At 66.4% G+C, this 11,928-nt stretch overlaps 3 protein-coding genes across 3 annotated transcripts; 2 read left to right on the top strand and 1 right to left on the bottom strand.

Moving 5' to 3' along the window:
* Positions 1-44: 44 nt before the first annotated feature.
* ARL16 (ARF like GTPase 16) lies at positions 45-1,414 on the top strand. The gene is made up of 5 exons (XM_084273662.1): positions 45-152; positions 278-332; positions 434-547; positions 764-879; positions 1,119-1,414. Exons 1-5 carry the CDS (start codon positions 64-66, stop codon positions 1,288-1,290), a joined length of 546 nt encoding a protein of 181 aa, XP_084129788.1. The 5' UTR covers positions 45-63; the 3' UTR covers positions 1,291-1,414.
* A 790-nt stretch (positions 1,415-2,204) lies between these two features.
* Positions 2,205-9,125, bottom strand: TMC6 (transmembrane channel like 6; the record flags this gene model as incomplete). The annotated part of the gene is made up of 20 exons (XM_084273599.1): positions 2,205-2,648; positions 3,113-3,190; positions 3,333-3,411; positions 3,571-3,732; positions 4,097-4,230; positions 4,492-4,567; positions 4,744-4,839; positions 5,012-5,109; positions 5,502-5,583; positions 5,723-5,898; positions 6,061-6,204; positions 6,429-6,573; positions 6,655-6,845; positions 7,260-7,511; positions 7,602-7,716; positions 7,800-7,905; positions 8,025-8,183; positions 8,272-8,406; positions 8,697-8,815; positions 9,070-9,125. 19 exons carry the CDS (start codon positions 9,123-9,125, stop codon positions 3,119-3,121), a joined length of 2,397 nt encoding a protein of 798 aa, XP_084129725.1. The 3' UTR covers positions 2,205-2,648; positions 3,113-3,118.
* A 1,080-nt stretch (positions 9,126-10,205) lies between these two features.
* On the top strand, positions 10,206-11,928 carry SYNGR2 (synaptogyrin 2). Its single transcript, XM_084273600.1, has 4 exons — positions 10,206-10,345; positions 10,768-11,005; positions 11,322-11,461; positions 11,568-11,928. Exons 1-4 carry the CDS (start codon positions 10,238-10,240, stop codon positions 11,763-11,765), a joined length of 684 nt encoding a protein of 227 aa, XP_084129726.1. The 5' UTR covers positions 10,206-10,237; the 3' UTR covers positions 11,766-11,928.

Raw genomic sequence — 11,928 nt, 5'->3', positions numbered from 1 at the left:
TTCCGCTTCCGCCTTCCGGCGGGGCGGGGCGGCTTCCGGCGGGGCGGGGCGGCGCCTCGCGCGATGGCGGGCGCGGGGCCGCCGGTGCCCACGTGCCTGCTGCTGGGGGCGGCGGGCGGTGGGAAGAGCCTCCTGGCGCGGCGGCTGCGGCATATCCCACCGGACCGGACCGGGCCCCCCGGAGGGGGCTGAGCGGGGCGGGCACCGGGTGGGCAGCGGGCGCGTCCCCCCCCCCCGTCCCCTTCCCGGTCGCCGTTATTCCTTAACCCGCGGCACAGCTGAGTGCCGAGGGGGCTGCGGAGCTGGGCAAGCCCCCGGCTACACTGCCCACGGTAGGCAAAGCCCGGCGGGGGCCGGCCGGTAGCGCCGCTGCGGCCGAGGGGCTCCGGGGCTCGGGCACGGCCGGACTCAACCGAGCCGCCGGTCCCGGCAGGTGGGCACCAACCTGACCGACCTGCGGCTGCCGCGGAAGGTGACGGTCCGGGAGCTGGGCGGCTGCATGGGCCCCATCTGGCCCAGCTACTATGGCGAGTGCGGTGCTCTCCTGGTGAGCGGCGGCGGCACCGGGACCCCACACTGGCGGGGCGGTGGCTGGGCGGGGACCCGCACCGAGCCGTGTCCGTGACGGCCCAGGGGGGGATGCAGGGGAATAGGGGCGGGTCGGGGCTCGGTGCTGGTCCCTACACCCTGGGCCGGGCGGGTGTGCTCACCCCCCCTCCCCCCCCCCGCACCGCTGCTCTCCCTTCTCCTCCTCCTCTTCCAGTTCGTGATCGACGCCTCCAGCCCCACTCAGGTCTCCTCGTCCTGTGTCCAGCTGCTGTCCGTCCTCTCCGCCCCACAGCTCGCCTCCGTGCCCGTGCTGGTCCTCTTCAATAAGATGTGAGGGGTGGGGGGTTGTCAGCCCGGAGCAGGAGTTCAGCCTGGAGAGGGTGGAGGGGAGCAGCCCAGAGCAGGGGGGTCCAGCCCAGAGCAGAGCCTGTGGTGGCTCCTGCATCCCTTCCATCAGGTGCCACCTAGGGAAGCCTGGGGAGTCCTGGGGGCAGCGAGGAGAGAGGGGTCTGGGTGGGCAGGAGAGGTGTGTTGGTGGCCTGACACAGCCCCCTCCTCTCCGTCTGCAGTGACCTGCCCTGCTACATGTCGCTGGCGGAGATGAAGTCGCTGTTCCGCATGCAAGACGTCGTCTCCTGCGCCACGCAGCCCGTCACGATGCTGGAGACCAGCGCCCGCGACGGCACCGGCCTGGCCGAGGTCCTGCGGTGGCTTCGGGCCACCCTGGGAGACCCCCGCTGAGCCCTGGCACTGAAGCCAGGGGGGCTGGCGAGCAGGAGCTGGGTGTGGGGCCCCGGGCAGCGTCACAGGCCAGTGGCATGAGGAGCCCTGTGGGGCTGTACAGTAAAACTGGGCCTGTGCTGTCCAGGCTGGTGGCTGCGCTGTGCGGGGGTGGAACTGCGGCCTTTGAGGGAGGGGGTGGGCAGGAGCCTGGGGAGAGCCCCTGCTGGCATCACTGGGGGCTGTGGCGGTGCCTGGGTCAGGCTCCGCAGAGCCAGGGCTGGTCCTGGCTCCAGGGCTGGAAGCCAAGTGTACACAGGGGTCTGCCAGCACCTTTGGGGCTGTGGACCTCGTGCCAGCAAGGCCATGGTGAGGGACACACACACTGTGGGGCCCTGGGTGGGTGCTGGGAGCCAGGGCAGACTGAGGGGCAGGGATGGCTCAGGGACAGCACGGTGCCAGCCTGTGGCTGCACTGTCTTTGCTCAGGCTCAGAATGCAGCTGGATCCATACCAAGAACCCATGCCAGCCCTGACCTGCATCTGTACCCACCCGGATCACCCAGCCCCTGCCCACATGGATAGCCCAGCCCTGAGCTGGGCAGGCAGCTGCTTCACCCAGCAGCATGAGTGCCAATTCATTAGGCAGTGTGGCTGCCCAGGCCTGGCACATGCCCTGGGACAACCCTCCCTGGCACATGGGGATGTGCTTCAGGGTAACTGGGTTTCCCAGGCCGGGGGCTACTGACAGCACAGGCCCTGGAAAGCAGCACTCAGCCAGGGCTGCAGCCACAACACCACAGTGGTGAGTGGCTCCTGGGGCCAGGTGCTCCTTGCACCCACAGTGTGGGCACACGCTGTCAAGTCACCACCCCTAATTAATGCACCAAATCACTTATCTGCTTCCAGCACAAAGGTTCAGAGCCAGGCTGGGAGCCACCAGCACAGCCATGCTTTAATGGGCCAGGGCAGCCTGGGGCTGGGGACCTGCAGCATTAGGGTCCCCAGATCTCTGGGCTGGCTGGGGTGTTAGGTGATGGAGAGTTGTTCTCTGCTAACAATATCCACTCACAGAGGAGGGCCTGCCCTGTGCAGAGCCATGCCCTGGGATGTGCTGGCAGTCCTGGTCCTGGTCCTCTTGTGCCTGCCACGTCCCTGGCAGCTCCAGGCAGTGGGAGCACACACGTCCCTAGGCCACAGCATCCCCACCGAGCTTCCTGACATGTCCCAGTGGATCCTTGGCTGCTGCAACGCTGAGGAGAAGGTCTTCCCAGCACCCTGCTGTTTCCAGCACCATGCTGCAATGGCTCAGAAAGAGGAACGGGTCCGGCCCCAGGCTGTGAGCAGAGTCCTGGCCTGGCCCTCTCCTTCCCAAGGAGTCTGGCATGAAGAGGAGAGAGAGTGTCCCTGAAACCCCCAGGGTCTGCTGCCAGGGGCAAGCAGCGCTGCCTCATGCTGAAAGCAACAGTGAGGCTCTCTAAACACCCCCACCCCCTTCTGCTCCCAGTCCCAATCCTGTCCCCAGACTGGTGCTGGCACCCCCAGCCGCAGCAGCGATCCAGCCATCCCCTGGCACAGGCCAGGAATGTCCCCAGCACGCTGGGTCCTGCACGCTCAGGCCAGGGGAGCGAGGGGAAATGCTTCTGCCTCAGCTCATCCATCATCCCCTGCACCTTCCCGCTCCCCAGCAAGCAGTGCTTCACCACAGCTGGACTGGCCCTGCCCATGCTACACCATCACACTCCTGCCAGCAACGCTCTGGCACGGAGCAGGGGAATGTCCACACAGCCAGCAAGCTCTGAGCACCCCGGCAGCCCTCTCTCTCCCCTTGGTGCAGGGCTCACCTGGACTCAGGCACGTCTCTCTCTCTGCTGGTAAATGGAGTGAAGCTTCTCAATGAGAAATGATTTATCCTTCCTCTCCTGCAACAGCAGAGAAGTTGGTGAGCAGCCACGGGATGGGCTCCTGCACATCTGAGGAGGCAGCAGTGCCACGACTAGAGCATGGATCCGGCAGTCCCAGGGCTGCCAGGACTGGCCAAGGGTAGTGACAGAGCTCACACACCTTGTCGATCTGCTCCCTCAGCAGGCGCATGATCACCCGCTGGTCTTTCACCGTCTGGATGGTGATGTCGATCACGACTCTGCAAGTGACAGCAGGATGGGATGGTGGCAGCTGGGGTAGGACCCTGGGGGACACTGCTCCAGGTCCTTGCTGGGACATGGGGCTCTGGAGGGACACCCCAGCCCCCTGGTTGGGGATGTGACCTTCAAGATGGTCACAGCCTGGGGCTCATACTCACAGGGAGGCCACAGACAGCAGGAGGAGAACACACGGCAGCAGGTGCTGGGGGACCCAGGCAACCCGGGTGATGTTTGGGTTGGACTCCTCCAGCACTTGCGTCCAGGCCTTGTAGATGGTTTCCAGGCCCTGGAAGGGACCACAGGTTTCCGACGGCCGCATCCTGTACAGATGGAGTCGGTCAGAGCGATAGGCAGCTCAGCCAGCCGCTACCCCAGCCCAGGGCACTGCTTGGCCTCACACATCTGTCCCTCTGGGGACCAAGCGTCACACACCCCTGCAAGGGGGTCCCATCCCCTTGTCCTGCATCAGGAACATCTGGCAACAGCTGGGAGAAACAGGCACAGGCTCTGCCCCATGCAATGACCAGCAGCTGGGCAGCATCCCTCCTCCAGACAGCCCTGAGCTGGCTGTGACACACTCCACATTTCATCAGGGCTGCAGAGGCAGGGTCTCCCCAAGCCCTTCTCCCTTGCCAGGCAGCTGGTGGTTCTATGCCCTGAGCCATGGTCTGACAGGGTACTCACGACCAGATGGTGTAGGAGAGGAAGACGGCTGCACCCAGGAAGGACGGGAAGCACAGCAGGGTGATGAAGACGGTGTTCATGTGGCACGCTTGCCAGGGCTTGCTGGGCGACTGGCAGTTCTGCATCAGGCTGGTCTGCAGACAGGGATCAGCCCCCCACTTGCTGCTGTCTCCTGGGAAGCAGCCTGCAGGACGGGTGCCCCCAACCCACAGACCTGTCTGTCCCTCCTGTTGGGAGCTGAGCGAGCTGGGGGACACCCCGTTCCCCCCAGCACCACCTCCTACCCACTCGCCGCAGCACCTCTGCCGTGGCTGAGGCAGCCTGTGACAGGGTGCTGCAGGGCTGCCGGACGTGGGGGTGTGTGGGGAGCTGCAGGAGGGGGGGGGAGTTCACACCTTTTTGACATAGAACAGCAGCAGCAGCTTCAGCACCTGCACGGCTGGCAGGAGCGGTGCGAAGAAAACACCCAGCCTGGGAGAGAGTGGGGGGAAGATGAGAGGGGGCAGAGCCAGAGGCAGCGGCAGGGCACCAGCACCAGCTCCAGTCAGGCTTCCATAAAGCAAGGAGCATGTGACACCCCACACCTGGCCCCTGGGGCTCTCAGGGGACCACGAGGCGTTTGCCAGCAGAGGAATGAGCTGGCTCACCAGGTCAGTGTCTGCCCATAGATCAGCTCCAGCACGTTTCGGGCAATGTCAAACTCGGGCCTCTGCTTCTTCTTGAGCCTCTTCTCCAAGATCAGCCTAGGAAAGAGCAGAGCTCTGCTCTCACACTGCCAGGGGGGACACTCAGCACCCCACCTTCCCCTCAGCAGCGTCAGAGCCTGGCTGCACCAGGGCAGCACCATGTGGAGAGCCAGGATGTGCTGGATATGCCATGCTGATGGATGGGGGAACCCATCCTGGGGCACGTTACCTCCACACCAGCTCCCTGAAGAGCGTGTCCAGCAGCGTGAATATGAAGTCCAGCACCACAAAGCGATACAGCTCCTGCCCCACACACGTCTCCCAGCACTGTGGAGACAAGCCAAGGTAGCTGCAAGGGGGCAACGAGGCCTCTCCTCCCCCACGACTTCCCTGTGGCCCTCACAGGGTGTGAGGGGCAGTGGGACCTCTTCCCCCCTGCACCCCTTCCTCAGCTGCCCCACGTGTAGAGTGCCCCTGGCCAGCTGTCACTCCCCTCTCCCCAGCAAAGGAGCAGATGGTGCCTCTGGTGCCAACCAGCAGAGCCACTGGTGCCAGGACCACTGCCCTGGCTTTGCCCCATGTTCCCTGGGGAAGACACGCTCCGGGTGGCTGGTTCACATGTGTCCTCCTCACCTGGATCTGCACAGAGCTCAGCCCTGCCCAGCCCCCAACCCCACACAGCCCCTAGCCCCACACAGCCCTGAGGTGGTGGCACCGACCTCCTCTGTCGAGCAGACCACTGTCTGGTTGAGCCACTGGTAGCAGAGCAGGCCAAGGATCATCATCTTCAGGATGAGGTGCCTAGGGAGTTGGGAGCAGGGCCAGGAGCCCCTAAGCCCTGGGAACAGAGGGGCTGAGCCCCACAGATGGGGTGCCTGGCCCCCAAAAGCTCCCGCACGCAGCTGCTGGGGGTATAGGACACTCCCCGCAGCCAACCTACCTGGAGATTGCCACATAGACCTGCATCACAGGGGACTCCAGCTTCTCCCACATGGCCAGGAAGTTGTAGAAGTAGGGCATCAGCACGTTGAGGAGAGACACCACGAAGGGCAGGACCAGCAGGATGGCTTCCTGCTGCCGCTCGCCGCTGCCCCGCATTCGGTGGTCCTGCTGAACCTGGGGAGTGGGTGCCAGGGTGAGAGTGTGGGTGCCAGCAGCCCATTACCCTCGGGGAGGGGGCAGTTACAGCAACGGGGTGCCTCCAAGGCTGCTCTGGCCCTCCTCTCCCCAGCACCCCATGCCAGGGAGGGAGAGCCCGCAGCGATGGGCTGCACTCACCACGTGCATGTGCTCTGAGAGGTAGTACACAGCCAGCACGCAGACCAGCGCCGTGCCCAGCGAGAAGAACCAGGCCAGGAAAAGCACGACAGTGTGCCACAGCTTCAGGGAGCTCACGCCGGACCGACGCTCCGCGAGCAGCTCCTGGAAGAGACCAGTGCCAACTCCGGGTCTGGAGCGAGGGGTGGGACCCAGAGCACCGACAGACAAGGCAGCGGTGAAGGGTTGGGGCCAGTGGGTGTTTTCAGCATCACAACTGCCCCGTGCAGAGGGCAGGAGAGGGGTGCTGAGCCTGGGGGTCTGAACCAGCTCCTGCGAATGCCCTTTGCCTTCCCACCGCAGGGGTCAACTGCCACCCCCACCCTTACCTTCAGCTGGGTGCAGATGTTCTCACACTGCAGCTTCACCCAGCTCTTCTGCATCACCTTGAAGTCCCAGGAACAGAAGACTTTGACAGCCAGGTTCTTCACAGAGCTGCCCAGGCGGTAGCTCTCTTGGAAGGAGCAGTGCATGCTGCGGAGAGGGGGAGGGTGTCAGGGCATCAGGGCCAGACCGAGTGGAATGTTGGCAGTGCCAGAGGCGCTGCTCACCCACCTGTACACCAGCAGGAAGCAGGTGATGAAGAAGGAGACCCCGAAGCTGAACAGGTAGGCCAGTGGCATGTTGTATGGGAGCAGGGGGGCTGCGAGGGGGCTGGTGCTGCCGTTGGGGCTGGAGGCAGAGGGCTGGTTCAGGATGCCGTTGTGGTAGTAGCCGTAGTACATCAGCGAGTTAGTGAAGTAGCCCTGTGGGAAAGTGCACAATGAGGCCACAGTGATCTTGCTGGTGCCCACTATCCCCCACTCAGCCTGGCGCATCTGTGCCAATGCTGGTGGGCACAGAGCCCCAGGCTGGGGCAGCACCAGGCACCCCCTCCCACACCCACAGCGCTGACAGTGTCCTAGCTGTGTGAGGGCAACAGCTGGGGCATCACCACAGCAGGATATGGTGCAGGGACTGGGCTGCACTGGGGGATACAGGGCAGGGACCGGAGCATTGCTGTGCTGGGAGATACAGGGCAGGGACCAGGGCATCACTGCACTGGGGGAACAGGACAGGGACTGGGGCATTGCTGCACTGGGGTAACAGGGCAGGGCCTCAGGCCTGGAGTAGCTCCTGGCCCAGGGTTGTGCTGGCACTAATGTGCTGCCAGTGCTTACCGCTCCAGTGAGAAGCTCAAGGCCGGTGAAGGGCTGGGGGTTGGCTGAGGCTGGGGGATACACAGCCTGTGGGGCCACCACAAAGAGCAGGATAAAGAGGAATGACGCGTTGAAGATAAGGAGTGTCTTGAGGAAGATGAAGTAGGAGACGACACTGGAGCCAAAGCGACCGCTGATCTGCTTCAGGGCGTAGTGCCAGGGCTCCATGGGAGGGAGCTGGGAGAGAAGCCTGTACCAGAGGCTCTGGCAGCCCTGCAGAGAGGGAGCCCAGGGGAGTAACCGGGGCTGGAGCTTGTTCCAGCAGCCCCACAGCTGCAGTGCAGACCCAGCCCCCAGACTCACCAGGACGATGTAGTACTTGGACCACCCACAGAGAGAGGAGGAGGAGGAGGAGGAGGAGGAGGCACGGTGCTGGGTGTGCTGCCTCAGGGTGCCCTTCTTCCTATTCACCTTCTGCCTGCTCAGCACAGAGGGATGTCAGAGAGCTCTAGGATGGCCCCAGCTGAGGGAGCCCTGCCTGGCTAGGGTGAGGGGACCTACCAGATGGTACGTTTCTCCGCCAGGCTGACGGGCATTTTGAGCAGCATGTGACTGCACTTGCTGAGCGGGAGGCTCAGCATCTCCTTCACCAGCAAACTCCACTTATCTGGGGGTACAAGGAGCTCAGTGGGACACAGCCAGCCAGGACACAGCGTGCCTGTCCCAAGCCCAGTGTGGGGACGCTGCCCGACACTGCCAGCTCCTGCTCCCGGGGGGACCCCTCACCTTCCAGCGTGGCCCTGGCGGGGTCGGTCTCCAGGTCATACAGCCGCAGGCTGGGCCGTGCTGTGCGGCAGAGCTGCTGCAGGGGCGGGCGACTGTTCCTTCGCCGCAGCTGGGCTGTGCGGTTGTAGTACTGGGAGATGATGGCCCCACGGCTGCGCCCTGTGGGCAAGAGCAGGGCAGTGGGCTGGATGGCCACAGGAGCATTCCAAGGAGCTCCGGGGGCTGGGGAAGGGTGGGCAGCACCTACCGATGGTGCGGCTGGGCATGCTGGCAAGGATCTGCAGGGAGGCGGAGGAGTAGCGGGGATGCTGCTCGGCCTGCCCGGGTTCCAGCCAGGCTGTGGTGGCACAGGCATCCGGGGGGGCCAGATGGGATGGGTGCCCTGGGAAAGGGAGGGCAGGATGCAGAGCAGTGAGAGCCAGTGTGCCCACAGCTCCAGTCCCTGCGGCACTGCCGCAGTGGGGAGGCCACGTGCCTGCCCCAGCATGTGCTCCCCCAGAGCACCCTCTTCTGTGTTCCCAGGGACAGGTCTGCCCTGCTGCCTGTGCTGGCATCAGCAGGCTCCTACAAGTGTGTGAGCCCTAGATGGCTCAGGCAGTGTCTGGGACAGCAGACGGCTGTGGACACACACGAGGGCCCTGTCCCACCCCAGCTGCAGCCGCAGCGCTTTACCTTGGCCCCTCTCCTGCATCTCCAGCTCCAGACTCGCCTCTAGCAAGCTGCTCTGCTCCTGGATGAGCTGGTAGAAGGTGGTGTGCAGGGCTCCCTCATTGTCCGGGCTCAGCTCCTGGCTGCAGGGACACAGAGGTGCTACTGGGGGCTGGGTTGAGCACCGGGGAAGGGAGCTGGGCACCAAGGAACGGAGCTGGGCACCAGGGAACGGAGCCACAGCAAAGCCCTGGTGTCGGCCCAAAGTCCAGCTGTGATGCCCTGTGGCACGGGCACCCGGTGCCTGCTGAGCACAAGGGCTGCTGTGCCCGGCAGCTTCACGGCACTGGGGCTGTGGGGTCCCGGGGCTCGGGCAGCGCAGGCCCACCACACTCACCCGTCGCTCTCGGTGTCCTCAGAGATGCGGAGTGCGAGGGAGGGCGGCCGGGACATCCTGCTGGGGCTGAGCGGGTCCCTGTGGCACTGCGCTCGCTCTGACGCGACGCCCTGCCGCAGCGGGTGGGTGTCAGCCGGTCCCACGCTTCTCCCGAACCCCGAGGCTCCTCCTGCCTGCCCCGGGCCGGGGCCGGGGCCGCTGAGCGCGGGGGCCCGGGAGAAGGGGAAGCGCCAAGAGCCTTGGGGTTAAACCCGGGACGGCCGCCCAGCAGGCTGGTAACCGCGGCCGGGGCAGGAAGTAAGTAAGAAAGAGACGAAGGGAGGCTGCGCAGCCGGGGACGCTCCGGAGCTGGGCTGTGCCGGGGAAGGGTCGGGGCCAGCCCGCAGCGCCGTCGGGGCGGGATGCCCCTTCCCGCCCCTGCGGCAGCCCCAGCCCCGGGCAGGGAGACACCGGGACAGAGACCTCTGTGCCCCTCCTTCGCCAGCGCCGTCCCGGGGCCGGAGAACGACCCCGCTCCCACCGCCCGCCCGTGCCCCCAGCGCCTCCGTCCTCCGCCCCGTCCGGCTCTGCAGCCCTCCCGGCGCGGACTAAGGCTGCTCCGGGCTGGCGGGACCCCGGCGGGGCGTGTGGGTCCCAGGCTCGGTGTGGCTGCTGAGCCGGCACCGTTCACCAGCGGGAAGGACGGGGGAACACGGACACCTCCCCCTCCCCGCACACGGCCCGACCCGGCCTGACCCAGCCCGGTGCCGGGGCGGCGGCAGCCCCGCAGATCCCCCCTTTCCCCTCCGACCGCGCCGGGCCGTGGGGCCACGACCCGCAGGAGCCGTGGGGCTGAGCGGACCCGGGGCACACAGCGCGGCGAACCGCGAGGGGCTCCCCCGTCCGCGGCGCTCGGGGGGCGGCGCTGCTGGGGCCCCGCGGCACCGGGAAGGGACCGGGACTTTCCACCGGGGACGGTGGCGAGGCGCTGGGACACCAGAGGGGCGCGAAGACAACAGCCCCGGGGCTGACGCTGCCACCGGCGCCAGTACGACCCGCTCCGCCCTGCCCCGCCTCGAAGCAGGAGGACGGGACGGCCCAGCCCTCCCGTCCCGTCCCGTCCCGTCCCCTCCCCGGGGCGGTGCCGCGCAGGAGCAGCGAGGAGCGCGGCGGCGGCGGCTGCTGCGCGATGGAGGGTGGCAGCGGCGGCGCGTACGGGGCGGCCAAGGCCGGCGGCTCCTTCGACCTGGGCCGCTTCGTGCAGCAGCCGCAGGTCCTGGCGCGGATCGCCAGCGCGGTGAGTTGGGGAGGGGGCAGCCCCGGGACAGACCCGGAACAGCTCCGGGACAGCCCCGCCGGGCCTCGCCGCTCGGCTGCGGAGGGGTCCCGGGTCGGGACGGCCCCGTGCCCCGTGAGCCCGCCCGGTCCCGCGCCCTGTGAGCCCTCCCGGGCCGGCCCGGCCCCGCTTTTTCCCCTTCTCTCCGTCTCTCCCGGCTTTTTCCTCCCGCCCGCTCCGGGCCCCGCGGCGTGGCCTGGCCCGGCCTTCCCCCTCCTGGCCTTCCCCTTCCTCCTGTCCTGGCGCAGCCGCGGTGGCGGGTGCTCGGCCGAGCCCTGCCCGGTCCGGTGCCCTGAGCCTTGCTGGGCACGGGAAGCCCTGGAAGGGACCCCCCTGCCCCCAGCCCAGTGCTGCCCGCCAGCCACCGGCTCCTCCCCCCGCAGGTCTTCGCCCTGGTCGTCTTCTCCTGCCTGGTCGGGGAGGGCTACACCAACCTGCCCGGCTCCTCCAAGCTCTTCTGCATCTTCAACCACAACGAGGACGCGTGCCGCTACGGCATTGGCATCGGCATCCTTGCCTTCCTTGCCTGCATCTTCTTCTTTATGGTGGATATCTACTTCCCCCAGATCAGCAACACCACCGACCGCAAGTACCTGGTCCTGGCAGACCTCGGCTTCTCAGGTACCGGCAGCCGTGGGGCAGGGCTGCGCCTTCTCCAGCTGCTACAATGGCTGCCCTTGTCCCGTGACGTGGCTGCCGGTGCCTGGTGAAGGGAGTCGCTCCCGTCTGGCACGCTGCCCGTGGGCCACGCGCTGCCGGTCGAGGAGTGCTCAAAGGAGCCATGGGGAACAGCACGTGGGTGGCTGTGCTGGCCTCTTCCGCACCCCCCCCTACCCCAAAGGGAGCAGCAGCCTGGTGGGTGCGGGGTCTGGCCTGGGGACCTGCCTGGGAGCAGCAGGACACAGCCCCGGCCCCTTATACCAGCTTCATCCCACAGGTCTCTGGACTTTCCTGTGGTTCATTGGCTTCTGCTTCCTGACCAACCAGTGGGCCTCGACGCGCGCCGAGGACGTACTCTTTGGGCATGACTCAGCCCGTGCCGCCATCACCTTCAGCTTTTTCTCCATCTTCTCCTGGGTGAGTGAAGCTACCGCAGCGCCCGGCCCTGCCCTGCTCCAGAGGGAGCATGGGGGGTTCCCTAGGCTGGGCAGCCCTGACACCGCCACCCCTCTCGTCTCCCTAGGGCCTCCTGATCGCCTTCGCCTACAAGAGGTACAAGATGGGGGTGGAAGACTTCACTCAAAGCTACGTCGACCCCACCCCAGAGGTTCCCACTCCCTACTCCAGCTACCCCAACATCAGCCACGACAGCTACCAGCAGCCGCCCTTCACCCACACGGCAGAGGCCCCGGAGGGTTACCAGCCCCCGCCGGTGTACTGAGCCCTGCCCGGTGCCATTCTCTAGGGTGGGGGGGAGGGTGGCGGCTGCTTTGTGTGAAGGCCATGGGGCTGGGGTGCGTGGGAGGCCTGGTCCCGGGGCTGGAGTTGAGCTCTCCGCCACTGGAACCCAGTGCCTGGTGCATAGCAGGTGATATGGCGCACAG

Source organism: Gallinula chloropus (assembly GCF_964237585.1).
Source record: "Gallinula chloropus genome assembly, chromosome: 20".
Lineage (NCBI taxonomy): Eukaryota > Metazoa > Chordata > Aves > Gruiformes > Rallidae > Gallinula > Gallinula chloropus.
The sequence above is the reverse complement of the archived record's forward strand: the minus strand, read 5'-3'. Positions and strand labels throughout refer to the sequence as shown.